At 37.4% G+C, this 13,275-nt stretch overlaps 1 protein-coding gene across 8 annotated transcripts in view; it reads left to right on the top strand.

Annotated features, from left to right (window-relative positions):
- Window positions 1-13,275, top strand: part of NALCN (sodium leak channel, non-selective) — a 363,838-nt gene that overhangs the window by 60,536 nt on the left and 290,027 nt on the right. For 7 of the 8 annotated variants that reach the window (XM_024348325.3, XM_001149573.6, XM_009427188.5 and 4 more), the window contains exon 7: window positions 10,076-10,230. In XM_024348325.3, the coding sequence (XP_024204093.1) occupies window positions 10,076-10,230 (155 nt within the window). Of the gene's footprint in view, window positions 1-10,075; window positions 10,231-13,275 lie in introns of those variants that run through there. The other variant, XM_054665015.2, reaches the window with a different exon arrangement.

Raw genomic sequence — 13,275 nt, 5'->3', positions numbered from 1 at the left:
TTCTTGTTGAATTGATCCCTTTACCTTTAAGTAATGCCATTCTTTGTCTTTTTTTATCTTTGTTTGTTTAAAGTCCGTTTTCTCAGAGGCTAGGATTGCAACCCCTGCTTTTTTTTTCTCTTTCCATTTGCTTGGTAGGTCTTCCTCCATCCCTTTATTTTGAGCCTATGTGTGTCTTTGCACATGAGATGGGTCCCCTGAATACAGCATACCAATGGATCTTAACTCTTTATCCAATTTGGAGACTGGGTATTTTATAAAGAGGAAAGGTTTAATTGGCTCATGGTTCTCCAGGCTGTACAGGAAGCATGGCACCGGGCACCTGCTCAGCTTCTGATGAGGCCTCAGGAAGCTTACAATCATGGCAGAAGGCAGACGGGGAGCAGGCACATCACGTGACAAGAATGAACGCAAGAGAGAGAGATAGTGGAGGGGAGGTGCCCTGCACTTGTAAATGACCAGATCCCCTGTGAACTCAGAGCAGGGGCTCATTGATCACCTAGGAGTTGGCTCAAGCCGTTCATGAGGGATCTGCCCCTGTGATCCAGTCACCTCCCACCAGGCCCCACCTCCAGCACTGAGGAGTATACTTCGATGAGATTTGCGCAAGGACAAATATCCAAACTATATCAGGGAGTCGTTAGTATGTCTGGGCATCTTGAAAGGATGAAAGCTTATTGGAGTGGAAAAAAATTGCCTCTCTCCAGCCATACAACTCAGTCAAACCACATTCAATTAACATAAATATATTTTGACCTCCAAGTATGTAAGAGGTGATTTATATTCACAATTTCTAATTTATAATACAGTTTCATAAATTTGATCTTCACGAGAAAGATGAGCAAATTGCTCCTTGCCACAGTTAATTGGCTGAATTACCAACTGAAGTTCTGTTATGCTTGGCCCCAAATTCTGGTGGCCCCTTTCCATTATGTCAAATGGCTCTCTTTACATATAGATTCTCACCCTGTAGTTTCCAGTTCCTAAGGCAAAAGGAGAAAAGTTGCTGCGGGAGGATATCTTGGCCCAGATTTTAAAAGTCAAAGACAGTGGACTGCCTTATAACCTCAAATGGTTTCACATTTCAGTTTGGAGCTGATCAGTGCATCCTCTGTGTCCTGATGCTTAACTTTTCTTTTCTTTTCTTTTTGAGATGGAATCTCACTCTGTTGCCCAGGCTGTAGTTCAGTGGCATGATGTTGGCTCAGTGCAACCTCTACCCGCTGGGTTCAAGTGATTCTCCTGCCTCAGCCTCCCAAGTAGCTGGGATTACAGGCATACGCTACCAAACCTGGCTAATTTTTGTATTTTTAGTAGAGATGGGTTTTGCTGTGTTGGCCAGGCTGGTCTGGAATTCCTGACCTTAGGTGATCCGCCCGCCTCGGCCTCCCAAAGTGCTGGGATTGCAGGCGTGAGCCACTGCACCCGACCAACTTTTCTGATATTATTTTGAATATGTTCATGCCCTCTCATTGCCTTATCCTAACCCAACTGCAGTCTTCTGGCTTCTGTCAGGTGCACTGTCCCTTATCCATACTGGCAAAGTAGTTGAGGGAGTCAACTTGGGGAACATATATTATTTTAAAAAGCTATTCAGATATAACAAGATAACTATTTAAAATATTCCTTTAAAATAAAATCATGTACTGCATTGTCACTTAAATTTCATAGTCACAATATTTGAAAAAAATACTTAATTTTCCCATTTTTATGCATGATGGCTACAATTCTTTACAACTTTGCCTACCAACCCTTTCAGGAATGGGTGAAAGGAGTGGGAAAATCATATTAAAATACTCAGTTTTACAACTTATTTCCTAGAAAAAATGTGCCGGGTTAACTTGTTTATTGAAAGAGGTGTGATGTCAATATTATTTCCTGCTTCAGAATATTTATCTTGTTTTGCAGTTCCACTAAAAGTCCAGGCAGAGCCATTAAAAGTTTTCCAAAATCAATAAATAATTTATCTCTGCAAATAAGACTCTTGCTTTCCAGGGTGGGATTAGTTTTCCAAAGCGTCCAGCATTAGAATTAGCTAGACCAATTCATAGGAGTTTATAATTAATCCTGACTGGAGGAAGCTAAATAAGAGTGAAAATGAAATCAGATGATTGTCTGAAATGAAGCTGGAAGGCGGTAACAGCCAGACTAAGTTTTCTGTAAGTACGTGCAATGACCAGGAAAACCTCTCAATCTAGGGGTCAGCTTTTAGCAAGATAATGTGTCTTGCTAAATTTTTATATCTGCCACAAAAGGCAAGACAAGCACCATGTAAGGTATCAAAGGCTATATTCATTATTCTCTTGAGTGCAAAAGAGTTTGTGTCTGTGTCTATGTATGATTGTGTGTGGGTGTAATTTTCTCCATGGGTTTATTTAGAGTTGTGTTCCTCTATTTTTGATGTATTTCTAGAACATACAATATAAATAAAAATGAAGACTTACAGATGCAATAAAAAACAAAATGCTCAAGTTGTATAGTGTTATCTGTTGCATGTGGATTTGTTGGGCTACTTATTTATTTACATGACTGACAATTTCTTATGGAATGCCGACTTCAGAAATGTATTGTAGCTTGGACTCTGCAAATGTCTTTTACAACAAATGGGTCAAATTTCGATACCAAGAAGTCATCCTTAGCCTGTTTGTCCTTAGCTTTTTAACAAAAAAAGGTAATAACAATGTAAACAAAATTGCTATGTATAAATTCCTATCTTAGGTATATGTTGTGAAAATCTAGCAAGTAAATTTAGTAATAATTTATTTTGTGAGTATCTTTTGACCTTTTTTGTCCTTTCTCACTTACTAGGAACAGTTTAAAATCAGCTCATGCTGCATCAGTCACAGTATCCATTTAGGGTAGCACGAATCCTTGTCTTTTACCCTAACCTATAAATCTCTAACAGTGTAGTTTAAAAATTGCTTTTGTATGATAACAACTGCTTGTTAACAATCCTTGTATCTCACTAAACAGCTACACTTACCAGAGAAAAGGTGAAAAGGTCTCTCTCTTTCTCTCTCTCTTTCTTTCTGTCACTCTCTCTCTCTCATATGAAAATGCAGGCTCTGACATTTTCACTTTTCAGAATGTTATGCTGTTTATTCCATCCCTAGAACTAGTACGTGTGCATCCTTTAATAATAGTCACTCCAAGCAACACCCTATTGCAAGGTTTTCCCAGTACCCACTATCTACCACCCGTAGTCATAGTTGATGTTTCCGCTTTGAACTTCAGTTAACATCAGGAGCATATAGATAGCTCTTAAAGCATTCATCACACTCTCCTGTGGTCATTCCTTTTTTATTCTCTCTCGTACTAAGCAGTAAAGTCCCTGAGTCCACTTTATTCCTTTTATTCATCTCCATTCCTAGCATGCTGTGTGGCATAGAGTAGGCTTGTCAAAAATAATTATTATGAATTAATAAACAGACATTCAAATACAATGAAGTGCCCCCCTACGAATACAGGAAAATTTTTCTGAAAAGAGGCTAAGTCATCATAAGCATAGTCATATTCATTAATGACAGTGATTACAGAAGGCCAACACTAAGTGCAGTGCCAGAAGCCGTGATGGTAGTTCCGTATCTGTAGAGAAAGACGATATTGTGAATAACGAAGAGAGGAATCTTAACATGAAGTCTTAAGCTATTGCCTTTGTCGTTGGTGAGTCTTGTGGTGAGAGGAGAACTATGCACAGTGAAGCATATGTTGAATTATGGGGCACATGCTTTTGCTTAAGTATATCCCTTTTCTTTTATATGAAAGCGTTATGAGGTCCTTCTGGGAATGGTTTTTTAAACAGCTAGAAAGTTTCTCATTTTTCAGATGAGGAAACTGAAGCTCAAATGTTTCAAGTGAATCTCCCAAGGTAATTAAGTTGGTTAATCACCGAACTGAGATGATCATCTTTGTGTTGTGATATACAGCTCAGTGCTCTGCACCGCTAGGAGTGGTGCATAACTTAAAACCACAGGACTCTGAGGTCCTGAGGTATTGTTTGTGGCCATTATCAACAATTTTAGTAACAAGTTCAGAACACATTTTCTTAGATCTCAAACTCCTACAAAATGTTATTTGTAAATAGAATGTTTTGTTAAGAATTAAAAACAAACAAGCAAACATATGCTAGGAGGATAATTGAAGGCTTTTAAAAAAACAATTAGCTGCTCCCAGGGATTCTAGTACTCATTTTGATACATGGAAACTACTAAAGCCAGAAATTTAAAACATTGAAAATCAGTGCCAATTTGTGGATTATTACACTTAAAAGTGCATAAAACAACAGGATCCACTTATTAAAGAGTTTCTGTAGTTTACAAATAAATAATTCACCATAGATTTAAATAATGGTAGAAAGATGCATTCATTCATTCATTCATTTATTCAGAAAATAATTATTAAACATCTACTATATATTAGGTTTCTCCAGAAAGAATATAGAATAGAATATATTATATATATGTATGTGTATATACATATATGTATATGTTGGCTTAGCTCAAAAGATATGTCTATAGATACAGATACAGATATAAAGAGATTTACTTTAAGGAATTGGCTCATGTAATTTTGTAGGCTGTTGAGACCAAAATCTTCAGGGCAGCCTGGAAATTTCAGCAGAAGCTGATGTGGCAGGCCAAAGGCTCTGCCAAAGATGTGGTAGGCCAGTGACCTCTCACTGCAGAGAAGTCAAAATCTTTCCTATTAATAAGATGAGTCCCACTCACATTATGGAGGGTAACATGCTTTACTCAAAGTCTATCAATTTAAGTGTTAGTCACAACTGTAAAATACCTTCACAGCAACATCTAGACTGGTGTTCGACCAAACAGCCAGGCACCATACTTTAGTCAAGTTGATACATAAATTTAACTATCATAGACTCTGTGTCAGGGACTTCATGGAATTGGAAATTACACTAAGGAACAGTTGAGTTTGGAAGACATCCAATGAACAGATGACCACACAAACATGAATTGCCTTTGTCTCAAGTGCCAGAAACGAAAAGTGAGGGTAGCTTGAGAAGTTATAGCAGGGAAACCTGGCCCAGTGGAAGGCACTTGGAGTGGCTCCCCCGAGAAAATGATAGTTAAGCTGGGGCCTGAAGGCTACAAAAATGGGGTTAACCAAAGAAAACAGGAGAGACTTCCAAGTGGGGGAGAAGACCATGCATTAGGCAGGAGCTGGGAGACGGCCAACGTGGTCAGACACTGGGATACTTGGGGAAAGGGGGTACAGAGGGGTGTTTGAAGTGTGGGAGGAGCCAAATCCTTCAGTATCTTGCAGACCATGTTACAGGTTTGCCACTGTTAAGGTAGGACAGTGATTATGAAGGGTCTCTCCATACGCTTTGTGCCAAATGTATCAGAAAGGCTAAGAGTGGGGGGCAGGGTGGCCAGTGGGGAGGCCAGATAAGAGTGTGTATAGAGAGGGAGATGGAGAGAATGGAATTAGCTCAAAAGATATCTTGAGAATATGTTGGAGAACGTGATGATTACTTATGAGGGTTGAGGGAGAAGTAGGTATCAAGCATGATTCTAAGACTTCAAGCTTGCTCCACGGTTTGGAAGCTGGTCCTGTTTGTTATGACAGGGAACTCTGGTTTAGGATTTCAAATTGAATAAGGGACCTATTGAGCTGGAGGTACTTGTGGTGTAGCCAAGTGGAGAAATCTAATAAGCAGTTGGACATGTAGCTCTAAGACTCTACAACGATGTATAGGATGACAGAGAATTGAGAAATCATGAAAGTGGATGAGATTGCCTGGGAGAGTTATCATGAAAAGAGAAAGGTCAAAGACAGAGCTCAGAGCAGCTCATGACTAAAGGTCAGCTCATGACTAGAGGAGATGGAAAAGCAGAATGGCCTAAGAAATATGGACAAACCAGCACCTTCAAAGCCAGCAGAGTTGCATCTGTGTCTTCCTCCCATACTCACATCTCTCTCCAACCACAGCCATGATCACTGTTAGTGATTCATGGAGTTAGGTTGGGTCCACCTGGATAATTCAGGATCATCTCCCAAATTTAATGTCTTTAGCCTTAATCATACCTATAACTTTAGTTCCCTTTTGCTATGCAACATTATCTACTCACAGGTTCCATATGTTAGAATGGGGACATCTTTAGGGGACCAGTATTTTCTCTACCACAAAAACAACAATTCAGAGCACTGCTGAGAGGTCACAGAAGATAAAACTAAAATTTTTCTGATTGGGTATATCATATGGAAGTGAACAAAAGTAATTTCATTGTCTTGGAGGTCACAGAAATGGGCTAAAAAGTTAAAAGAGGGAGATTACAAGTAGATACTTTATTCAAGAAATCTGTGAGTAAGAAATGCTGGTCTTGAAACCCATTTAAACATGAGTGGATATTTATTATCACTGAAAGAATCATTGTCTATGTCCAGGATTTGCCTGGTGGGGCAAGAATTCCATCCACCCCATCCCCAACTCCAGAGAGTCACTTGTTCTCTATCCAAAGTACCTGAGGGAAAATGACTATGGAAATAATTAAGGTTAATGAATAAAAATAAAATCTGGAAGATTCTTGTTAACTGAAAAAAATGAAACAAAGATTAACAAATATATATTCTGAAACTCTTGACATTCATTTCAATTTTTAAAAACAGTAATTACCTTGTGGTTTTAGATACGTGTGTTCCAGGGCAATTAATCTTCTAATAAATGTGTTTCTAATAAGCATTTGCTAATAACTTGATGTTGGTAAAAATGTTTCAAGCCTGCTGCCTCTGAAGCCAAAGACTTCAAAATAATATCTAGTGAGAGTTGTGCTTAAAATGAGTATCAGCACTAATATGAAAGAAAAAGCAAATATAATAGGAAGAAAAAAGGAAAAAATACTCTAATATTTATAAATTAATTTTAAAAATCATAATCGTTAACAGTTGAGTGATTAACTTATTTTTGGCACCGTTCTGAGTGTTGTACATTGTCTAATTTAATCATTAAAATGCCCCTACAAAGAATGCAATAACTATCCTCATTTTGGAAGTGGGATAACTGAGGCTATACACACAGGGCTGGAGTTTCAATCTAGGAAATCTACAACTTTCAAACTGTCAATAACAGTAGGTAACATCTAGCATTGATTGTCTATCAAGTACCTGTTTTATACAATTTACAGATGTAAATACTTACATCTGACCCCAGGCTTATAAGGTAGACGTTTTCACACCATTATAGATTGGAAAACTAAAGCATGCTTAAGTCACACATGTAATAAGTAGGTCAGAACTCACAGCCAAGAAGATTGGCTCCAAAGTCCAATTTCTTCTCCAAATATCTGAAATGTGATTTTTTTGGAAACTTTTTCATGTAGACAGAGTGTTATCTTAGACATTTCTGCTATTGTATTTTTAAAAGTATTTGGAATTAAAAATATATGTAATTTTGATGGGCTAGTAGACCCTTCCCTCTCTGAACTTCACCTTGCCTTCAAGAGTAAATGAAGAACTAGGTGATCCATAAAGTATCTCTTAGCTGCATAGTTCTATGAACATGCTAAAGTTTCTTCTCCTCTTTTAACAAGTCTTTATTGTTTTGTTTTTACATGCTGGGATTTATGCTACATTGTATTATTGTAATGATTAATAATCATTTAGATCAAGCATTTATTGAGTACAGTACTTGCAACACATTAGGTGCTATGCAAAGTGCATTACTTGGTTTACTTTACTTAACCCTCACATGAGCTTCGCTTTTAATTAGGATTACTCTCTCTACCTTACAGATGAGGAAGCTGAGCTTAGAGGCCCTTAGAGCCTTATTTAAGTCACACAACCAGTAAATGGCAGAGCTGGGATCAAACCCAGAAAGCCTCACTCTGAAACTCAGAAGCCCAGTCTCCTTACCATCTTACTGTTATATTGTAGGTACCAAATCATTGATGACAAGCATCGTTGATGAGGTTCATAGTATTTGTACCACACATTCTGAAACAGAGTCAGATCAGACTGAAGCAAAGATGAATCATTTGGCCTACATATAAGAGTGAGAAATGGGGAGATATACACGATGTGTCTGTCTAAAATCATATCTTTCTGACCCACCCAATTGTGGTAATTTCCACAATTAGAGCCTTTCCCTTGGGTTTTGCAGATGGGGTCCAAAGGACCAGCTTAAAATATGACTAGAGGGAGCAATGATTTAACCACTTATTTCCTGAGACCAGCCGACAGATGAGCTCATCTGCTGCTGACAAAGGGCAGAACCCTAAAGGAATAGCTTAGGGTGTTTGAATCATGGGTGAAGTTTCTGGAGCTTTGTTTATGGCTGAGAAGTGGGCAAAGTATCACCAGCCATGGTGTGTGTGTGTGTGTATGTGTGTGTAAAACTATGTACGTGTGTGTATGTGTGGTGGCAGCAAATAGCTAAGGGATTGCACAATTAGGTGTCAGACTTTAGAGAAAGCATATTATAAAAGGGATGGAAGCAACAGCTGAACATAAGAAGGTATTAAAGAAAAAGAGTCATCTGGTAAGTCTACCTCAATTTGGTCATAAACTCACATGACTGAGGCTGTCTTAGGGTTGTTCTCCATTTAAGAAATTCCTAGAAACGTTGATGTAGTGGGAAATTAGTGTAACACAATCATGGGTTTAGAAGGCTTCTGAAATCATCAAGCCCAGACTTTGGCCTCTGCTCAATCTGTGTGGGATACCTCAGATAGCAGCTATTTGGGGTCCATTTTTAAGGTCGACCCAGAATGAGAGTCTACAGTCAGCAGTCCTGTGTTATCTATACTTGCTGTCAGGAAAGCCATTACATATCTAAATCCTTTATATCAAGTTGATATCCAACCTATTCTTAAGAAGGATAAAAATGGGTTATGTCGTTATCCACCGAAAGGATTCTTATATTCCTAGAGCTATCACTAAATCACCTCATAATCTCTCTTTCCTATGGGATACCTTGAGTTCCTTCCATTTCTCCTTATTTGTCTGGTTATTTCTAAACTAGACACCTTCCAACACTCAGAAGGACAAGTATCATTGATGAGTTTCGTAGTATTCATACTGCAAAGAAAATGATTTTCATCATGCAACATTGCTTAGAAGTGGGGAAGTAAAATGTGTGCCCACAGTGAGACAAGAATTTTGTGAATCACAATGACTCCTCAGACAAGTTAACGTTCTTTACAAATCTGTAGAAAAATTCCTTCCTTTGCTTATCTGGGTCTCAGTCTGTAATGGCAAAGACCGTAATGGTGATAGTATTCTTATAAAGAGCTATTATGGGGATGAATCAGATATCATTTGAGAATGTTTAATATGTAATTAATGTTATGAATATCATTTATGGATTATGAATCTTAAAACTATATTCAGATACACATACACAATTTTGCAAATAACATCATATATATATATATATAGAGAGAGAGAGAGAGAGAGAGAGAGAGAGAAAGAAAGTCTCTCAAGGTCTCATATTACCAATTACCACAGTTGGGTGGGCCAGAAAGATATGATTTTAGACAGACACGTCACGTATATCTCCTCATTTCTCATTCTTATATGTAAGCCAAATGATCCATCTTCGCTTCAGTCTTAACTGACTCTATATTTCAAAGTGTGTGGTACAAATATTATTAACCTCATCAACAATGCTTGTTATCAGTGATTTGGTATCTACAACATAAGAGCAAGAAGGTCTCTCAAGGTCTCTTTCTCTCTCTCTCCCTCTCTAAATATATATATATATATATATATATATATATATATATATATATATATATATATTCTCTTTGCTGTACTCTTAGATAGATAGATAGATAGATAGATAGATAGATAGATAGATAGAGCAAAGGTCTCTCAAGGTCTTGCTCTGTTGCCCAGGCTAGAGTGCAGTGGCATGATCATAGTTCACTGCAACCTCGAACCCCTGGGCTCAAGGGATTCTCCTGCCTATGCCTCCCAAAGTGCAACGATTACAGGCATGAGCAACCTCACTTGGCCAGATACATAGATATTAATGAAGGGTAATTACATTATTCATTGTAATCAACATTTATGATTGTTGAAATTGTCTAACACTTTCATGTGTTGTTCACAGGAATGTAACCTGGAATAGTTTAGCTATTCCAGACACACACTGCTCACCAGAGCTAGAAGAAGGCTACCAGTGCCCACCTGGATTTAAATGCATGGACCTTGAAGATCTGGGACTTAGCAGGCAAGAGCTGGGCTACAGTGGCTTTAATGAGATAGGTCTGTCTTACTGGTAAAATACGTTTTAAGTTTCTATTTTGTGATGTTTATGAAGTGGACAGAATAATTAAATAATTGATACTAATATTTTGACTGGCTGTAGTATAGAAGAAATACAAATATAAATTTTAATTCTATGCCTATTTTAGAATATATTCTACCCGACAGTGCGTAGCATACAAGCTGTGTATGTATATGGGCAGCAGTGTTTGTATGGAGTTACAGATCTCTCATTTTTGACTATTTCGATTCTCAATAACAGCATTTAAGCATTTAAAAATATTTGTTTGTTGAACAGGGTTCTGGGTTGTTGACTCAAAGATAAACAAAATTTGGTTTCCTTTCATATGTAACTATACCCTAATAGGCAAGGTAAGTCTTAAAAACTGTAATACTAGGTATTGATGAGTGCATTAGAGCTGAAAAGTGCTCCTTGATTAGAAGACAATTAATGAACTACTTAATGAATATGCATCAACTAAGTAATAAATGTATGGGAAATGCTTGTGCATGAGAACTGTGTACTCAAATGTGTACATTCTTCTTGGCTTGCCTTATTAAGTCCTAAAATGTGCCATTACATACATAATGAAAGAATTTAGCATCTGCCATTTAGTTGATATCATTGTATTTTTATAATTCCATGCAAGTTGCACATATTATATTATTAAAGCAAAAAATGTATAATTCCAAACAAGTATTTTATGCCTTGAGAATTGTTATCAGAGTAATCTTTTAAACTAAAATTTCTTCAAGTGTCAGGCCTGCGTGCTAAACCATAAAGTTACAGCTTTTATATAGAATATAGTACTGAACGTGGGCTGATGGTATCTTTTTAAAGTCAGTTTTGCCAATAACATCTCAAGTTTTCATCTTTATGTTTTAGTATTTCCTCATATTTTATTTCAAGCATTATAGTTAGATGGCATTCTTCCATCTCTTTTGACCAGTAATATTGTCTCCTATTTCACAAAAATCCAGAAGCCAACTGATGTGAAGCAATTTCAATTTTCTATACTCTCTTAAACTTATCCAGCTTTGTAATTAGTCTTAAATCCTTCCCTCTGTCTCAAAAGTACAGAGGCATCATGAATTATACCAATAACTTTTAGGCATGAGGAAGAAATCACAGATGTGGTATGGGAGGCGAGATGTATAGGCTGATAGGCTGTGCGGAATAAGCTTCAGGAGTTCAACAGCTGGGCATGACTAGAATGCATGCCTTATCAGAGTCTGCAGCTCTTTCTTTTAGGGTCTCAGTGTATCCATGTCTTCTACGGAGAGTGGTCACCATTCCAGGGTTAAGGTTGCCCTTACAGAAAATAACCTCCAATTTTTTAAAATCATGTAGCTAAAGCACCTCATACCCTCACCATTTTTAATGCAACAATTGTACCCAAATTCAAAATGCAACATTATATTCAAGTTGATTCATCTTTCTTCACTCTGACTTACAATGGCTTTGCTTAATATAGGGTAGAATCTCTTTTTGAGAGAAAAAGTCTCCTTGTACTGTGCTGGCTTGAGAGGACCAATTCTAGGAGGAAATTGCCTTGGAGGCAGTCGCCCCCTACTAAAGCAATTATCTTACTATAGCTGTACTGTTAATTTATCTCCCAAGGATTTAAGCTCCTTGAAAACAGGAAGTGCATCTTTTCATCTTCAAGTCTCCAGGGCACAGGGCTATGCCTGGCTCACAGGGAGCCCTCCATAAATATTTACTAATAGGCTCAACAAAGCGTATGTCTTTTTAATTCATTGGTAACCAGGCATGTTTGTATGAGGAGGCAGAGCCACAATAGAGAATTTAGTTGTTTTCTTGTTGTTCTTTTGCCTGATTTTGTCTGTTTTTGTTGGCAATATTCATTATTCCTCATGAGTCCTTCCTTTCTATACAGGCTTAATTTCATCTGTTTGCTTATTTTTCCCAAATTCATCATCACTGTATGACTAATTGTTAGATAATGAAATGTTGATCTTGTACCATAACCAAAACATTTTTAAATGGTCATTATAATTTAGATTGAAATTGATAGCTGCTTCCTGATATTATGTATCTCTGTAGATACACAAACTACTATATTTAAAAGTTCTTATGGAAACAAAAGACAATTTTTTGCCCAAAATGAGGAAAATAAAATATTTTATTAGACACATGTGATCATCTCTTCATGCATGCATTTGAATTTAAAACATAATTAGGTGCCTAATTATGCATATGAATTTGGCTAATATACTTGAATATGTAAGTAATTATGGTTAGTTAAAAAGGAGCCCATTTCCTTTTCTTACTAATCAAATTACCATTCAAAACATGAATTTCAATTCACTTATAAAATTTCTGGCAGAAGTAGCTTTATGTCTCATTAAGATTTAACACTGATGATGTTGAAAAATTCAAATTTTAAAATATATTAAAAGCCAGAGTCATGGAGTAGAAAAAATTACAAGGAACCCCTGTTGTAAGATTGAAGAGTAAAGACATCTTTGCCTCTTTGTGTCCCCAAAATCATCCAAATATCAAGAAGATTGAGAAACAGAAATGAAATTTTCATGTTTAAGAACTCTGAAAAACTGTAACTATAAACCACATCACAGGACTGGGCGTCTAACAGAAAACTTCCTGAGAAGATTCTGCCTACTGTGGATCTCAGACAGCACCAGCAGGATAGCAATATTCTAAGATAATGCATGTTCATGGAGGAACAGAACCGTCTCATATTTGAGTCAGGGAATCAGAGCAAAGGCTGATTGTGGAGGCTTACTAGGACCCCATGCAGCATCACAAGGCAGAGGCCCTCATTTCTGCAAGCAGTTGGTGGGGAGATAGAGTGGAGGGGACACAACTGCTTTGTTGCTGCTGATCTGGGTTGGCTAGAATGGGATAAAAGCTAAACGGAAGGTTTTCATGGCCACTATAACTTAGGATGACCTGGGGAACCTTTTAAAACACACAGATTCTCAAGCACCATCCTCATGTCAATTAAATCACAACCTTAGAGTGATCCAAGGAATAGATGGCTTTTAAAGGCTCTCCAGGTGATT

The sequence above is a fragment of the Pan troglodytes genome, chromosome 14 (assembly GCF_028858775.2).
Source record: "Pan troglodytes isolate AG18354 chromosome 14, NHGRI_mPanTro3-v2.0_pri, whole genome shotgun sequence".
Classification (NCBI taxonomy): domain Eukaryota; kingdom Metazoa; phylum Chordata; class Mammalia; order Primates; family Hominidae; genus Pan; species Pan troglodytes.
This window is presented reverse-complemented; position numbering and strand designations above follow the sequence as displayed.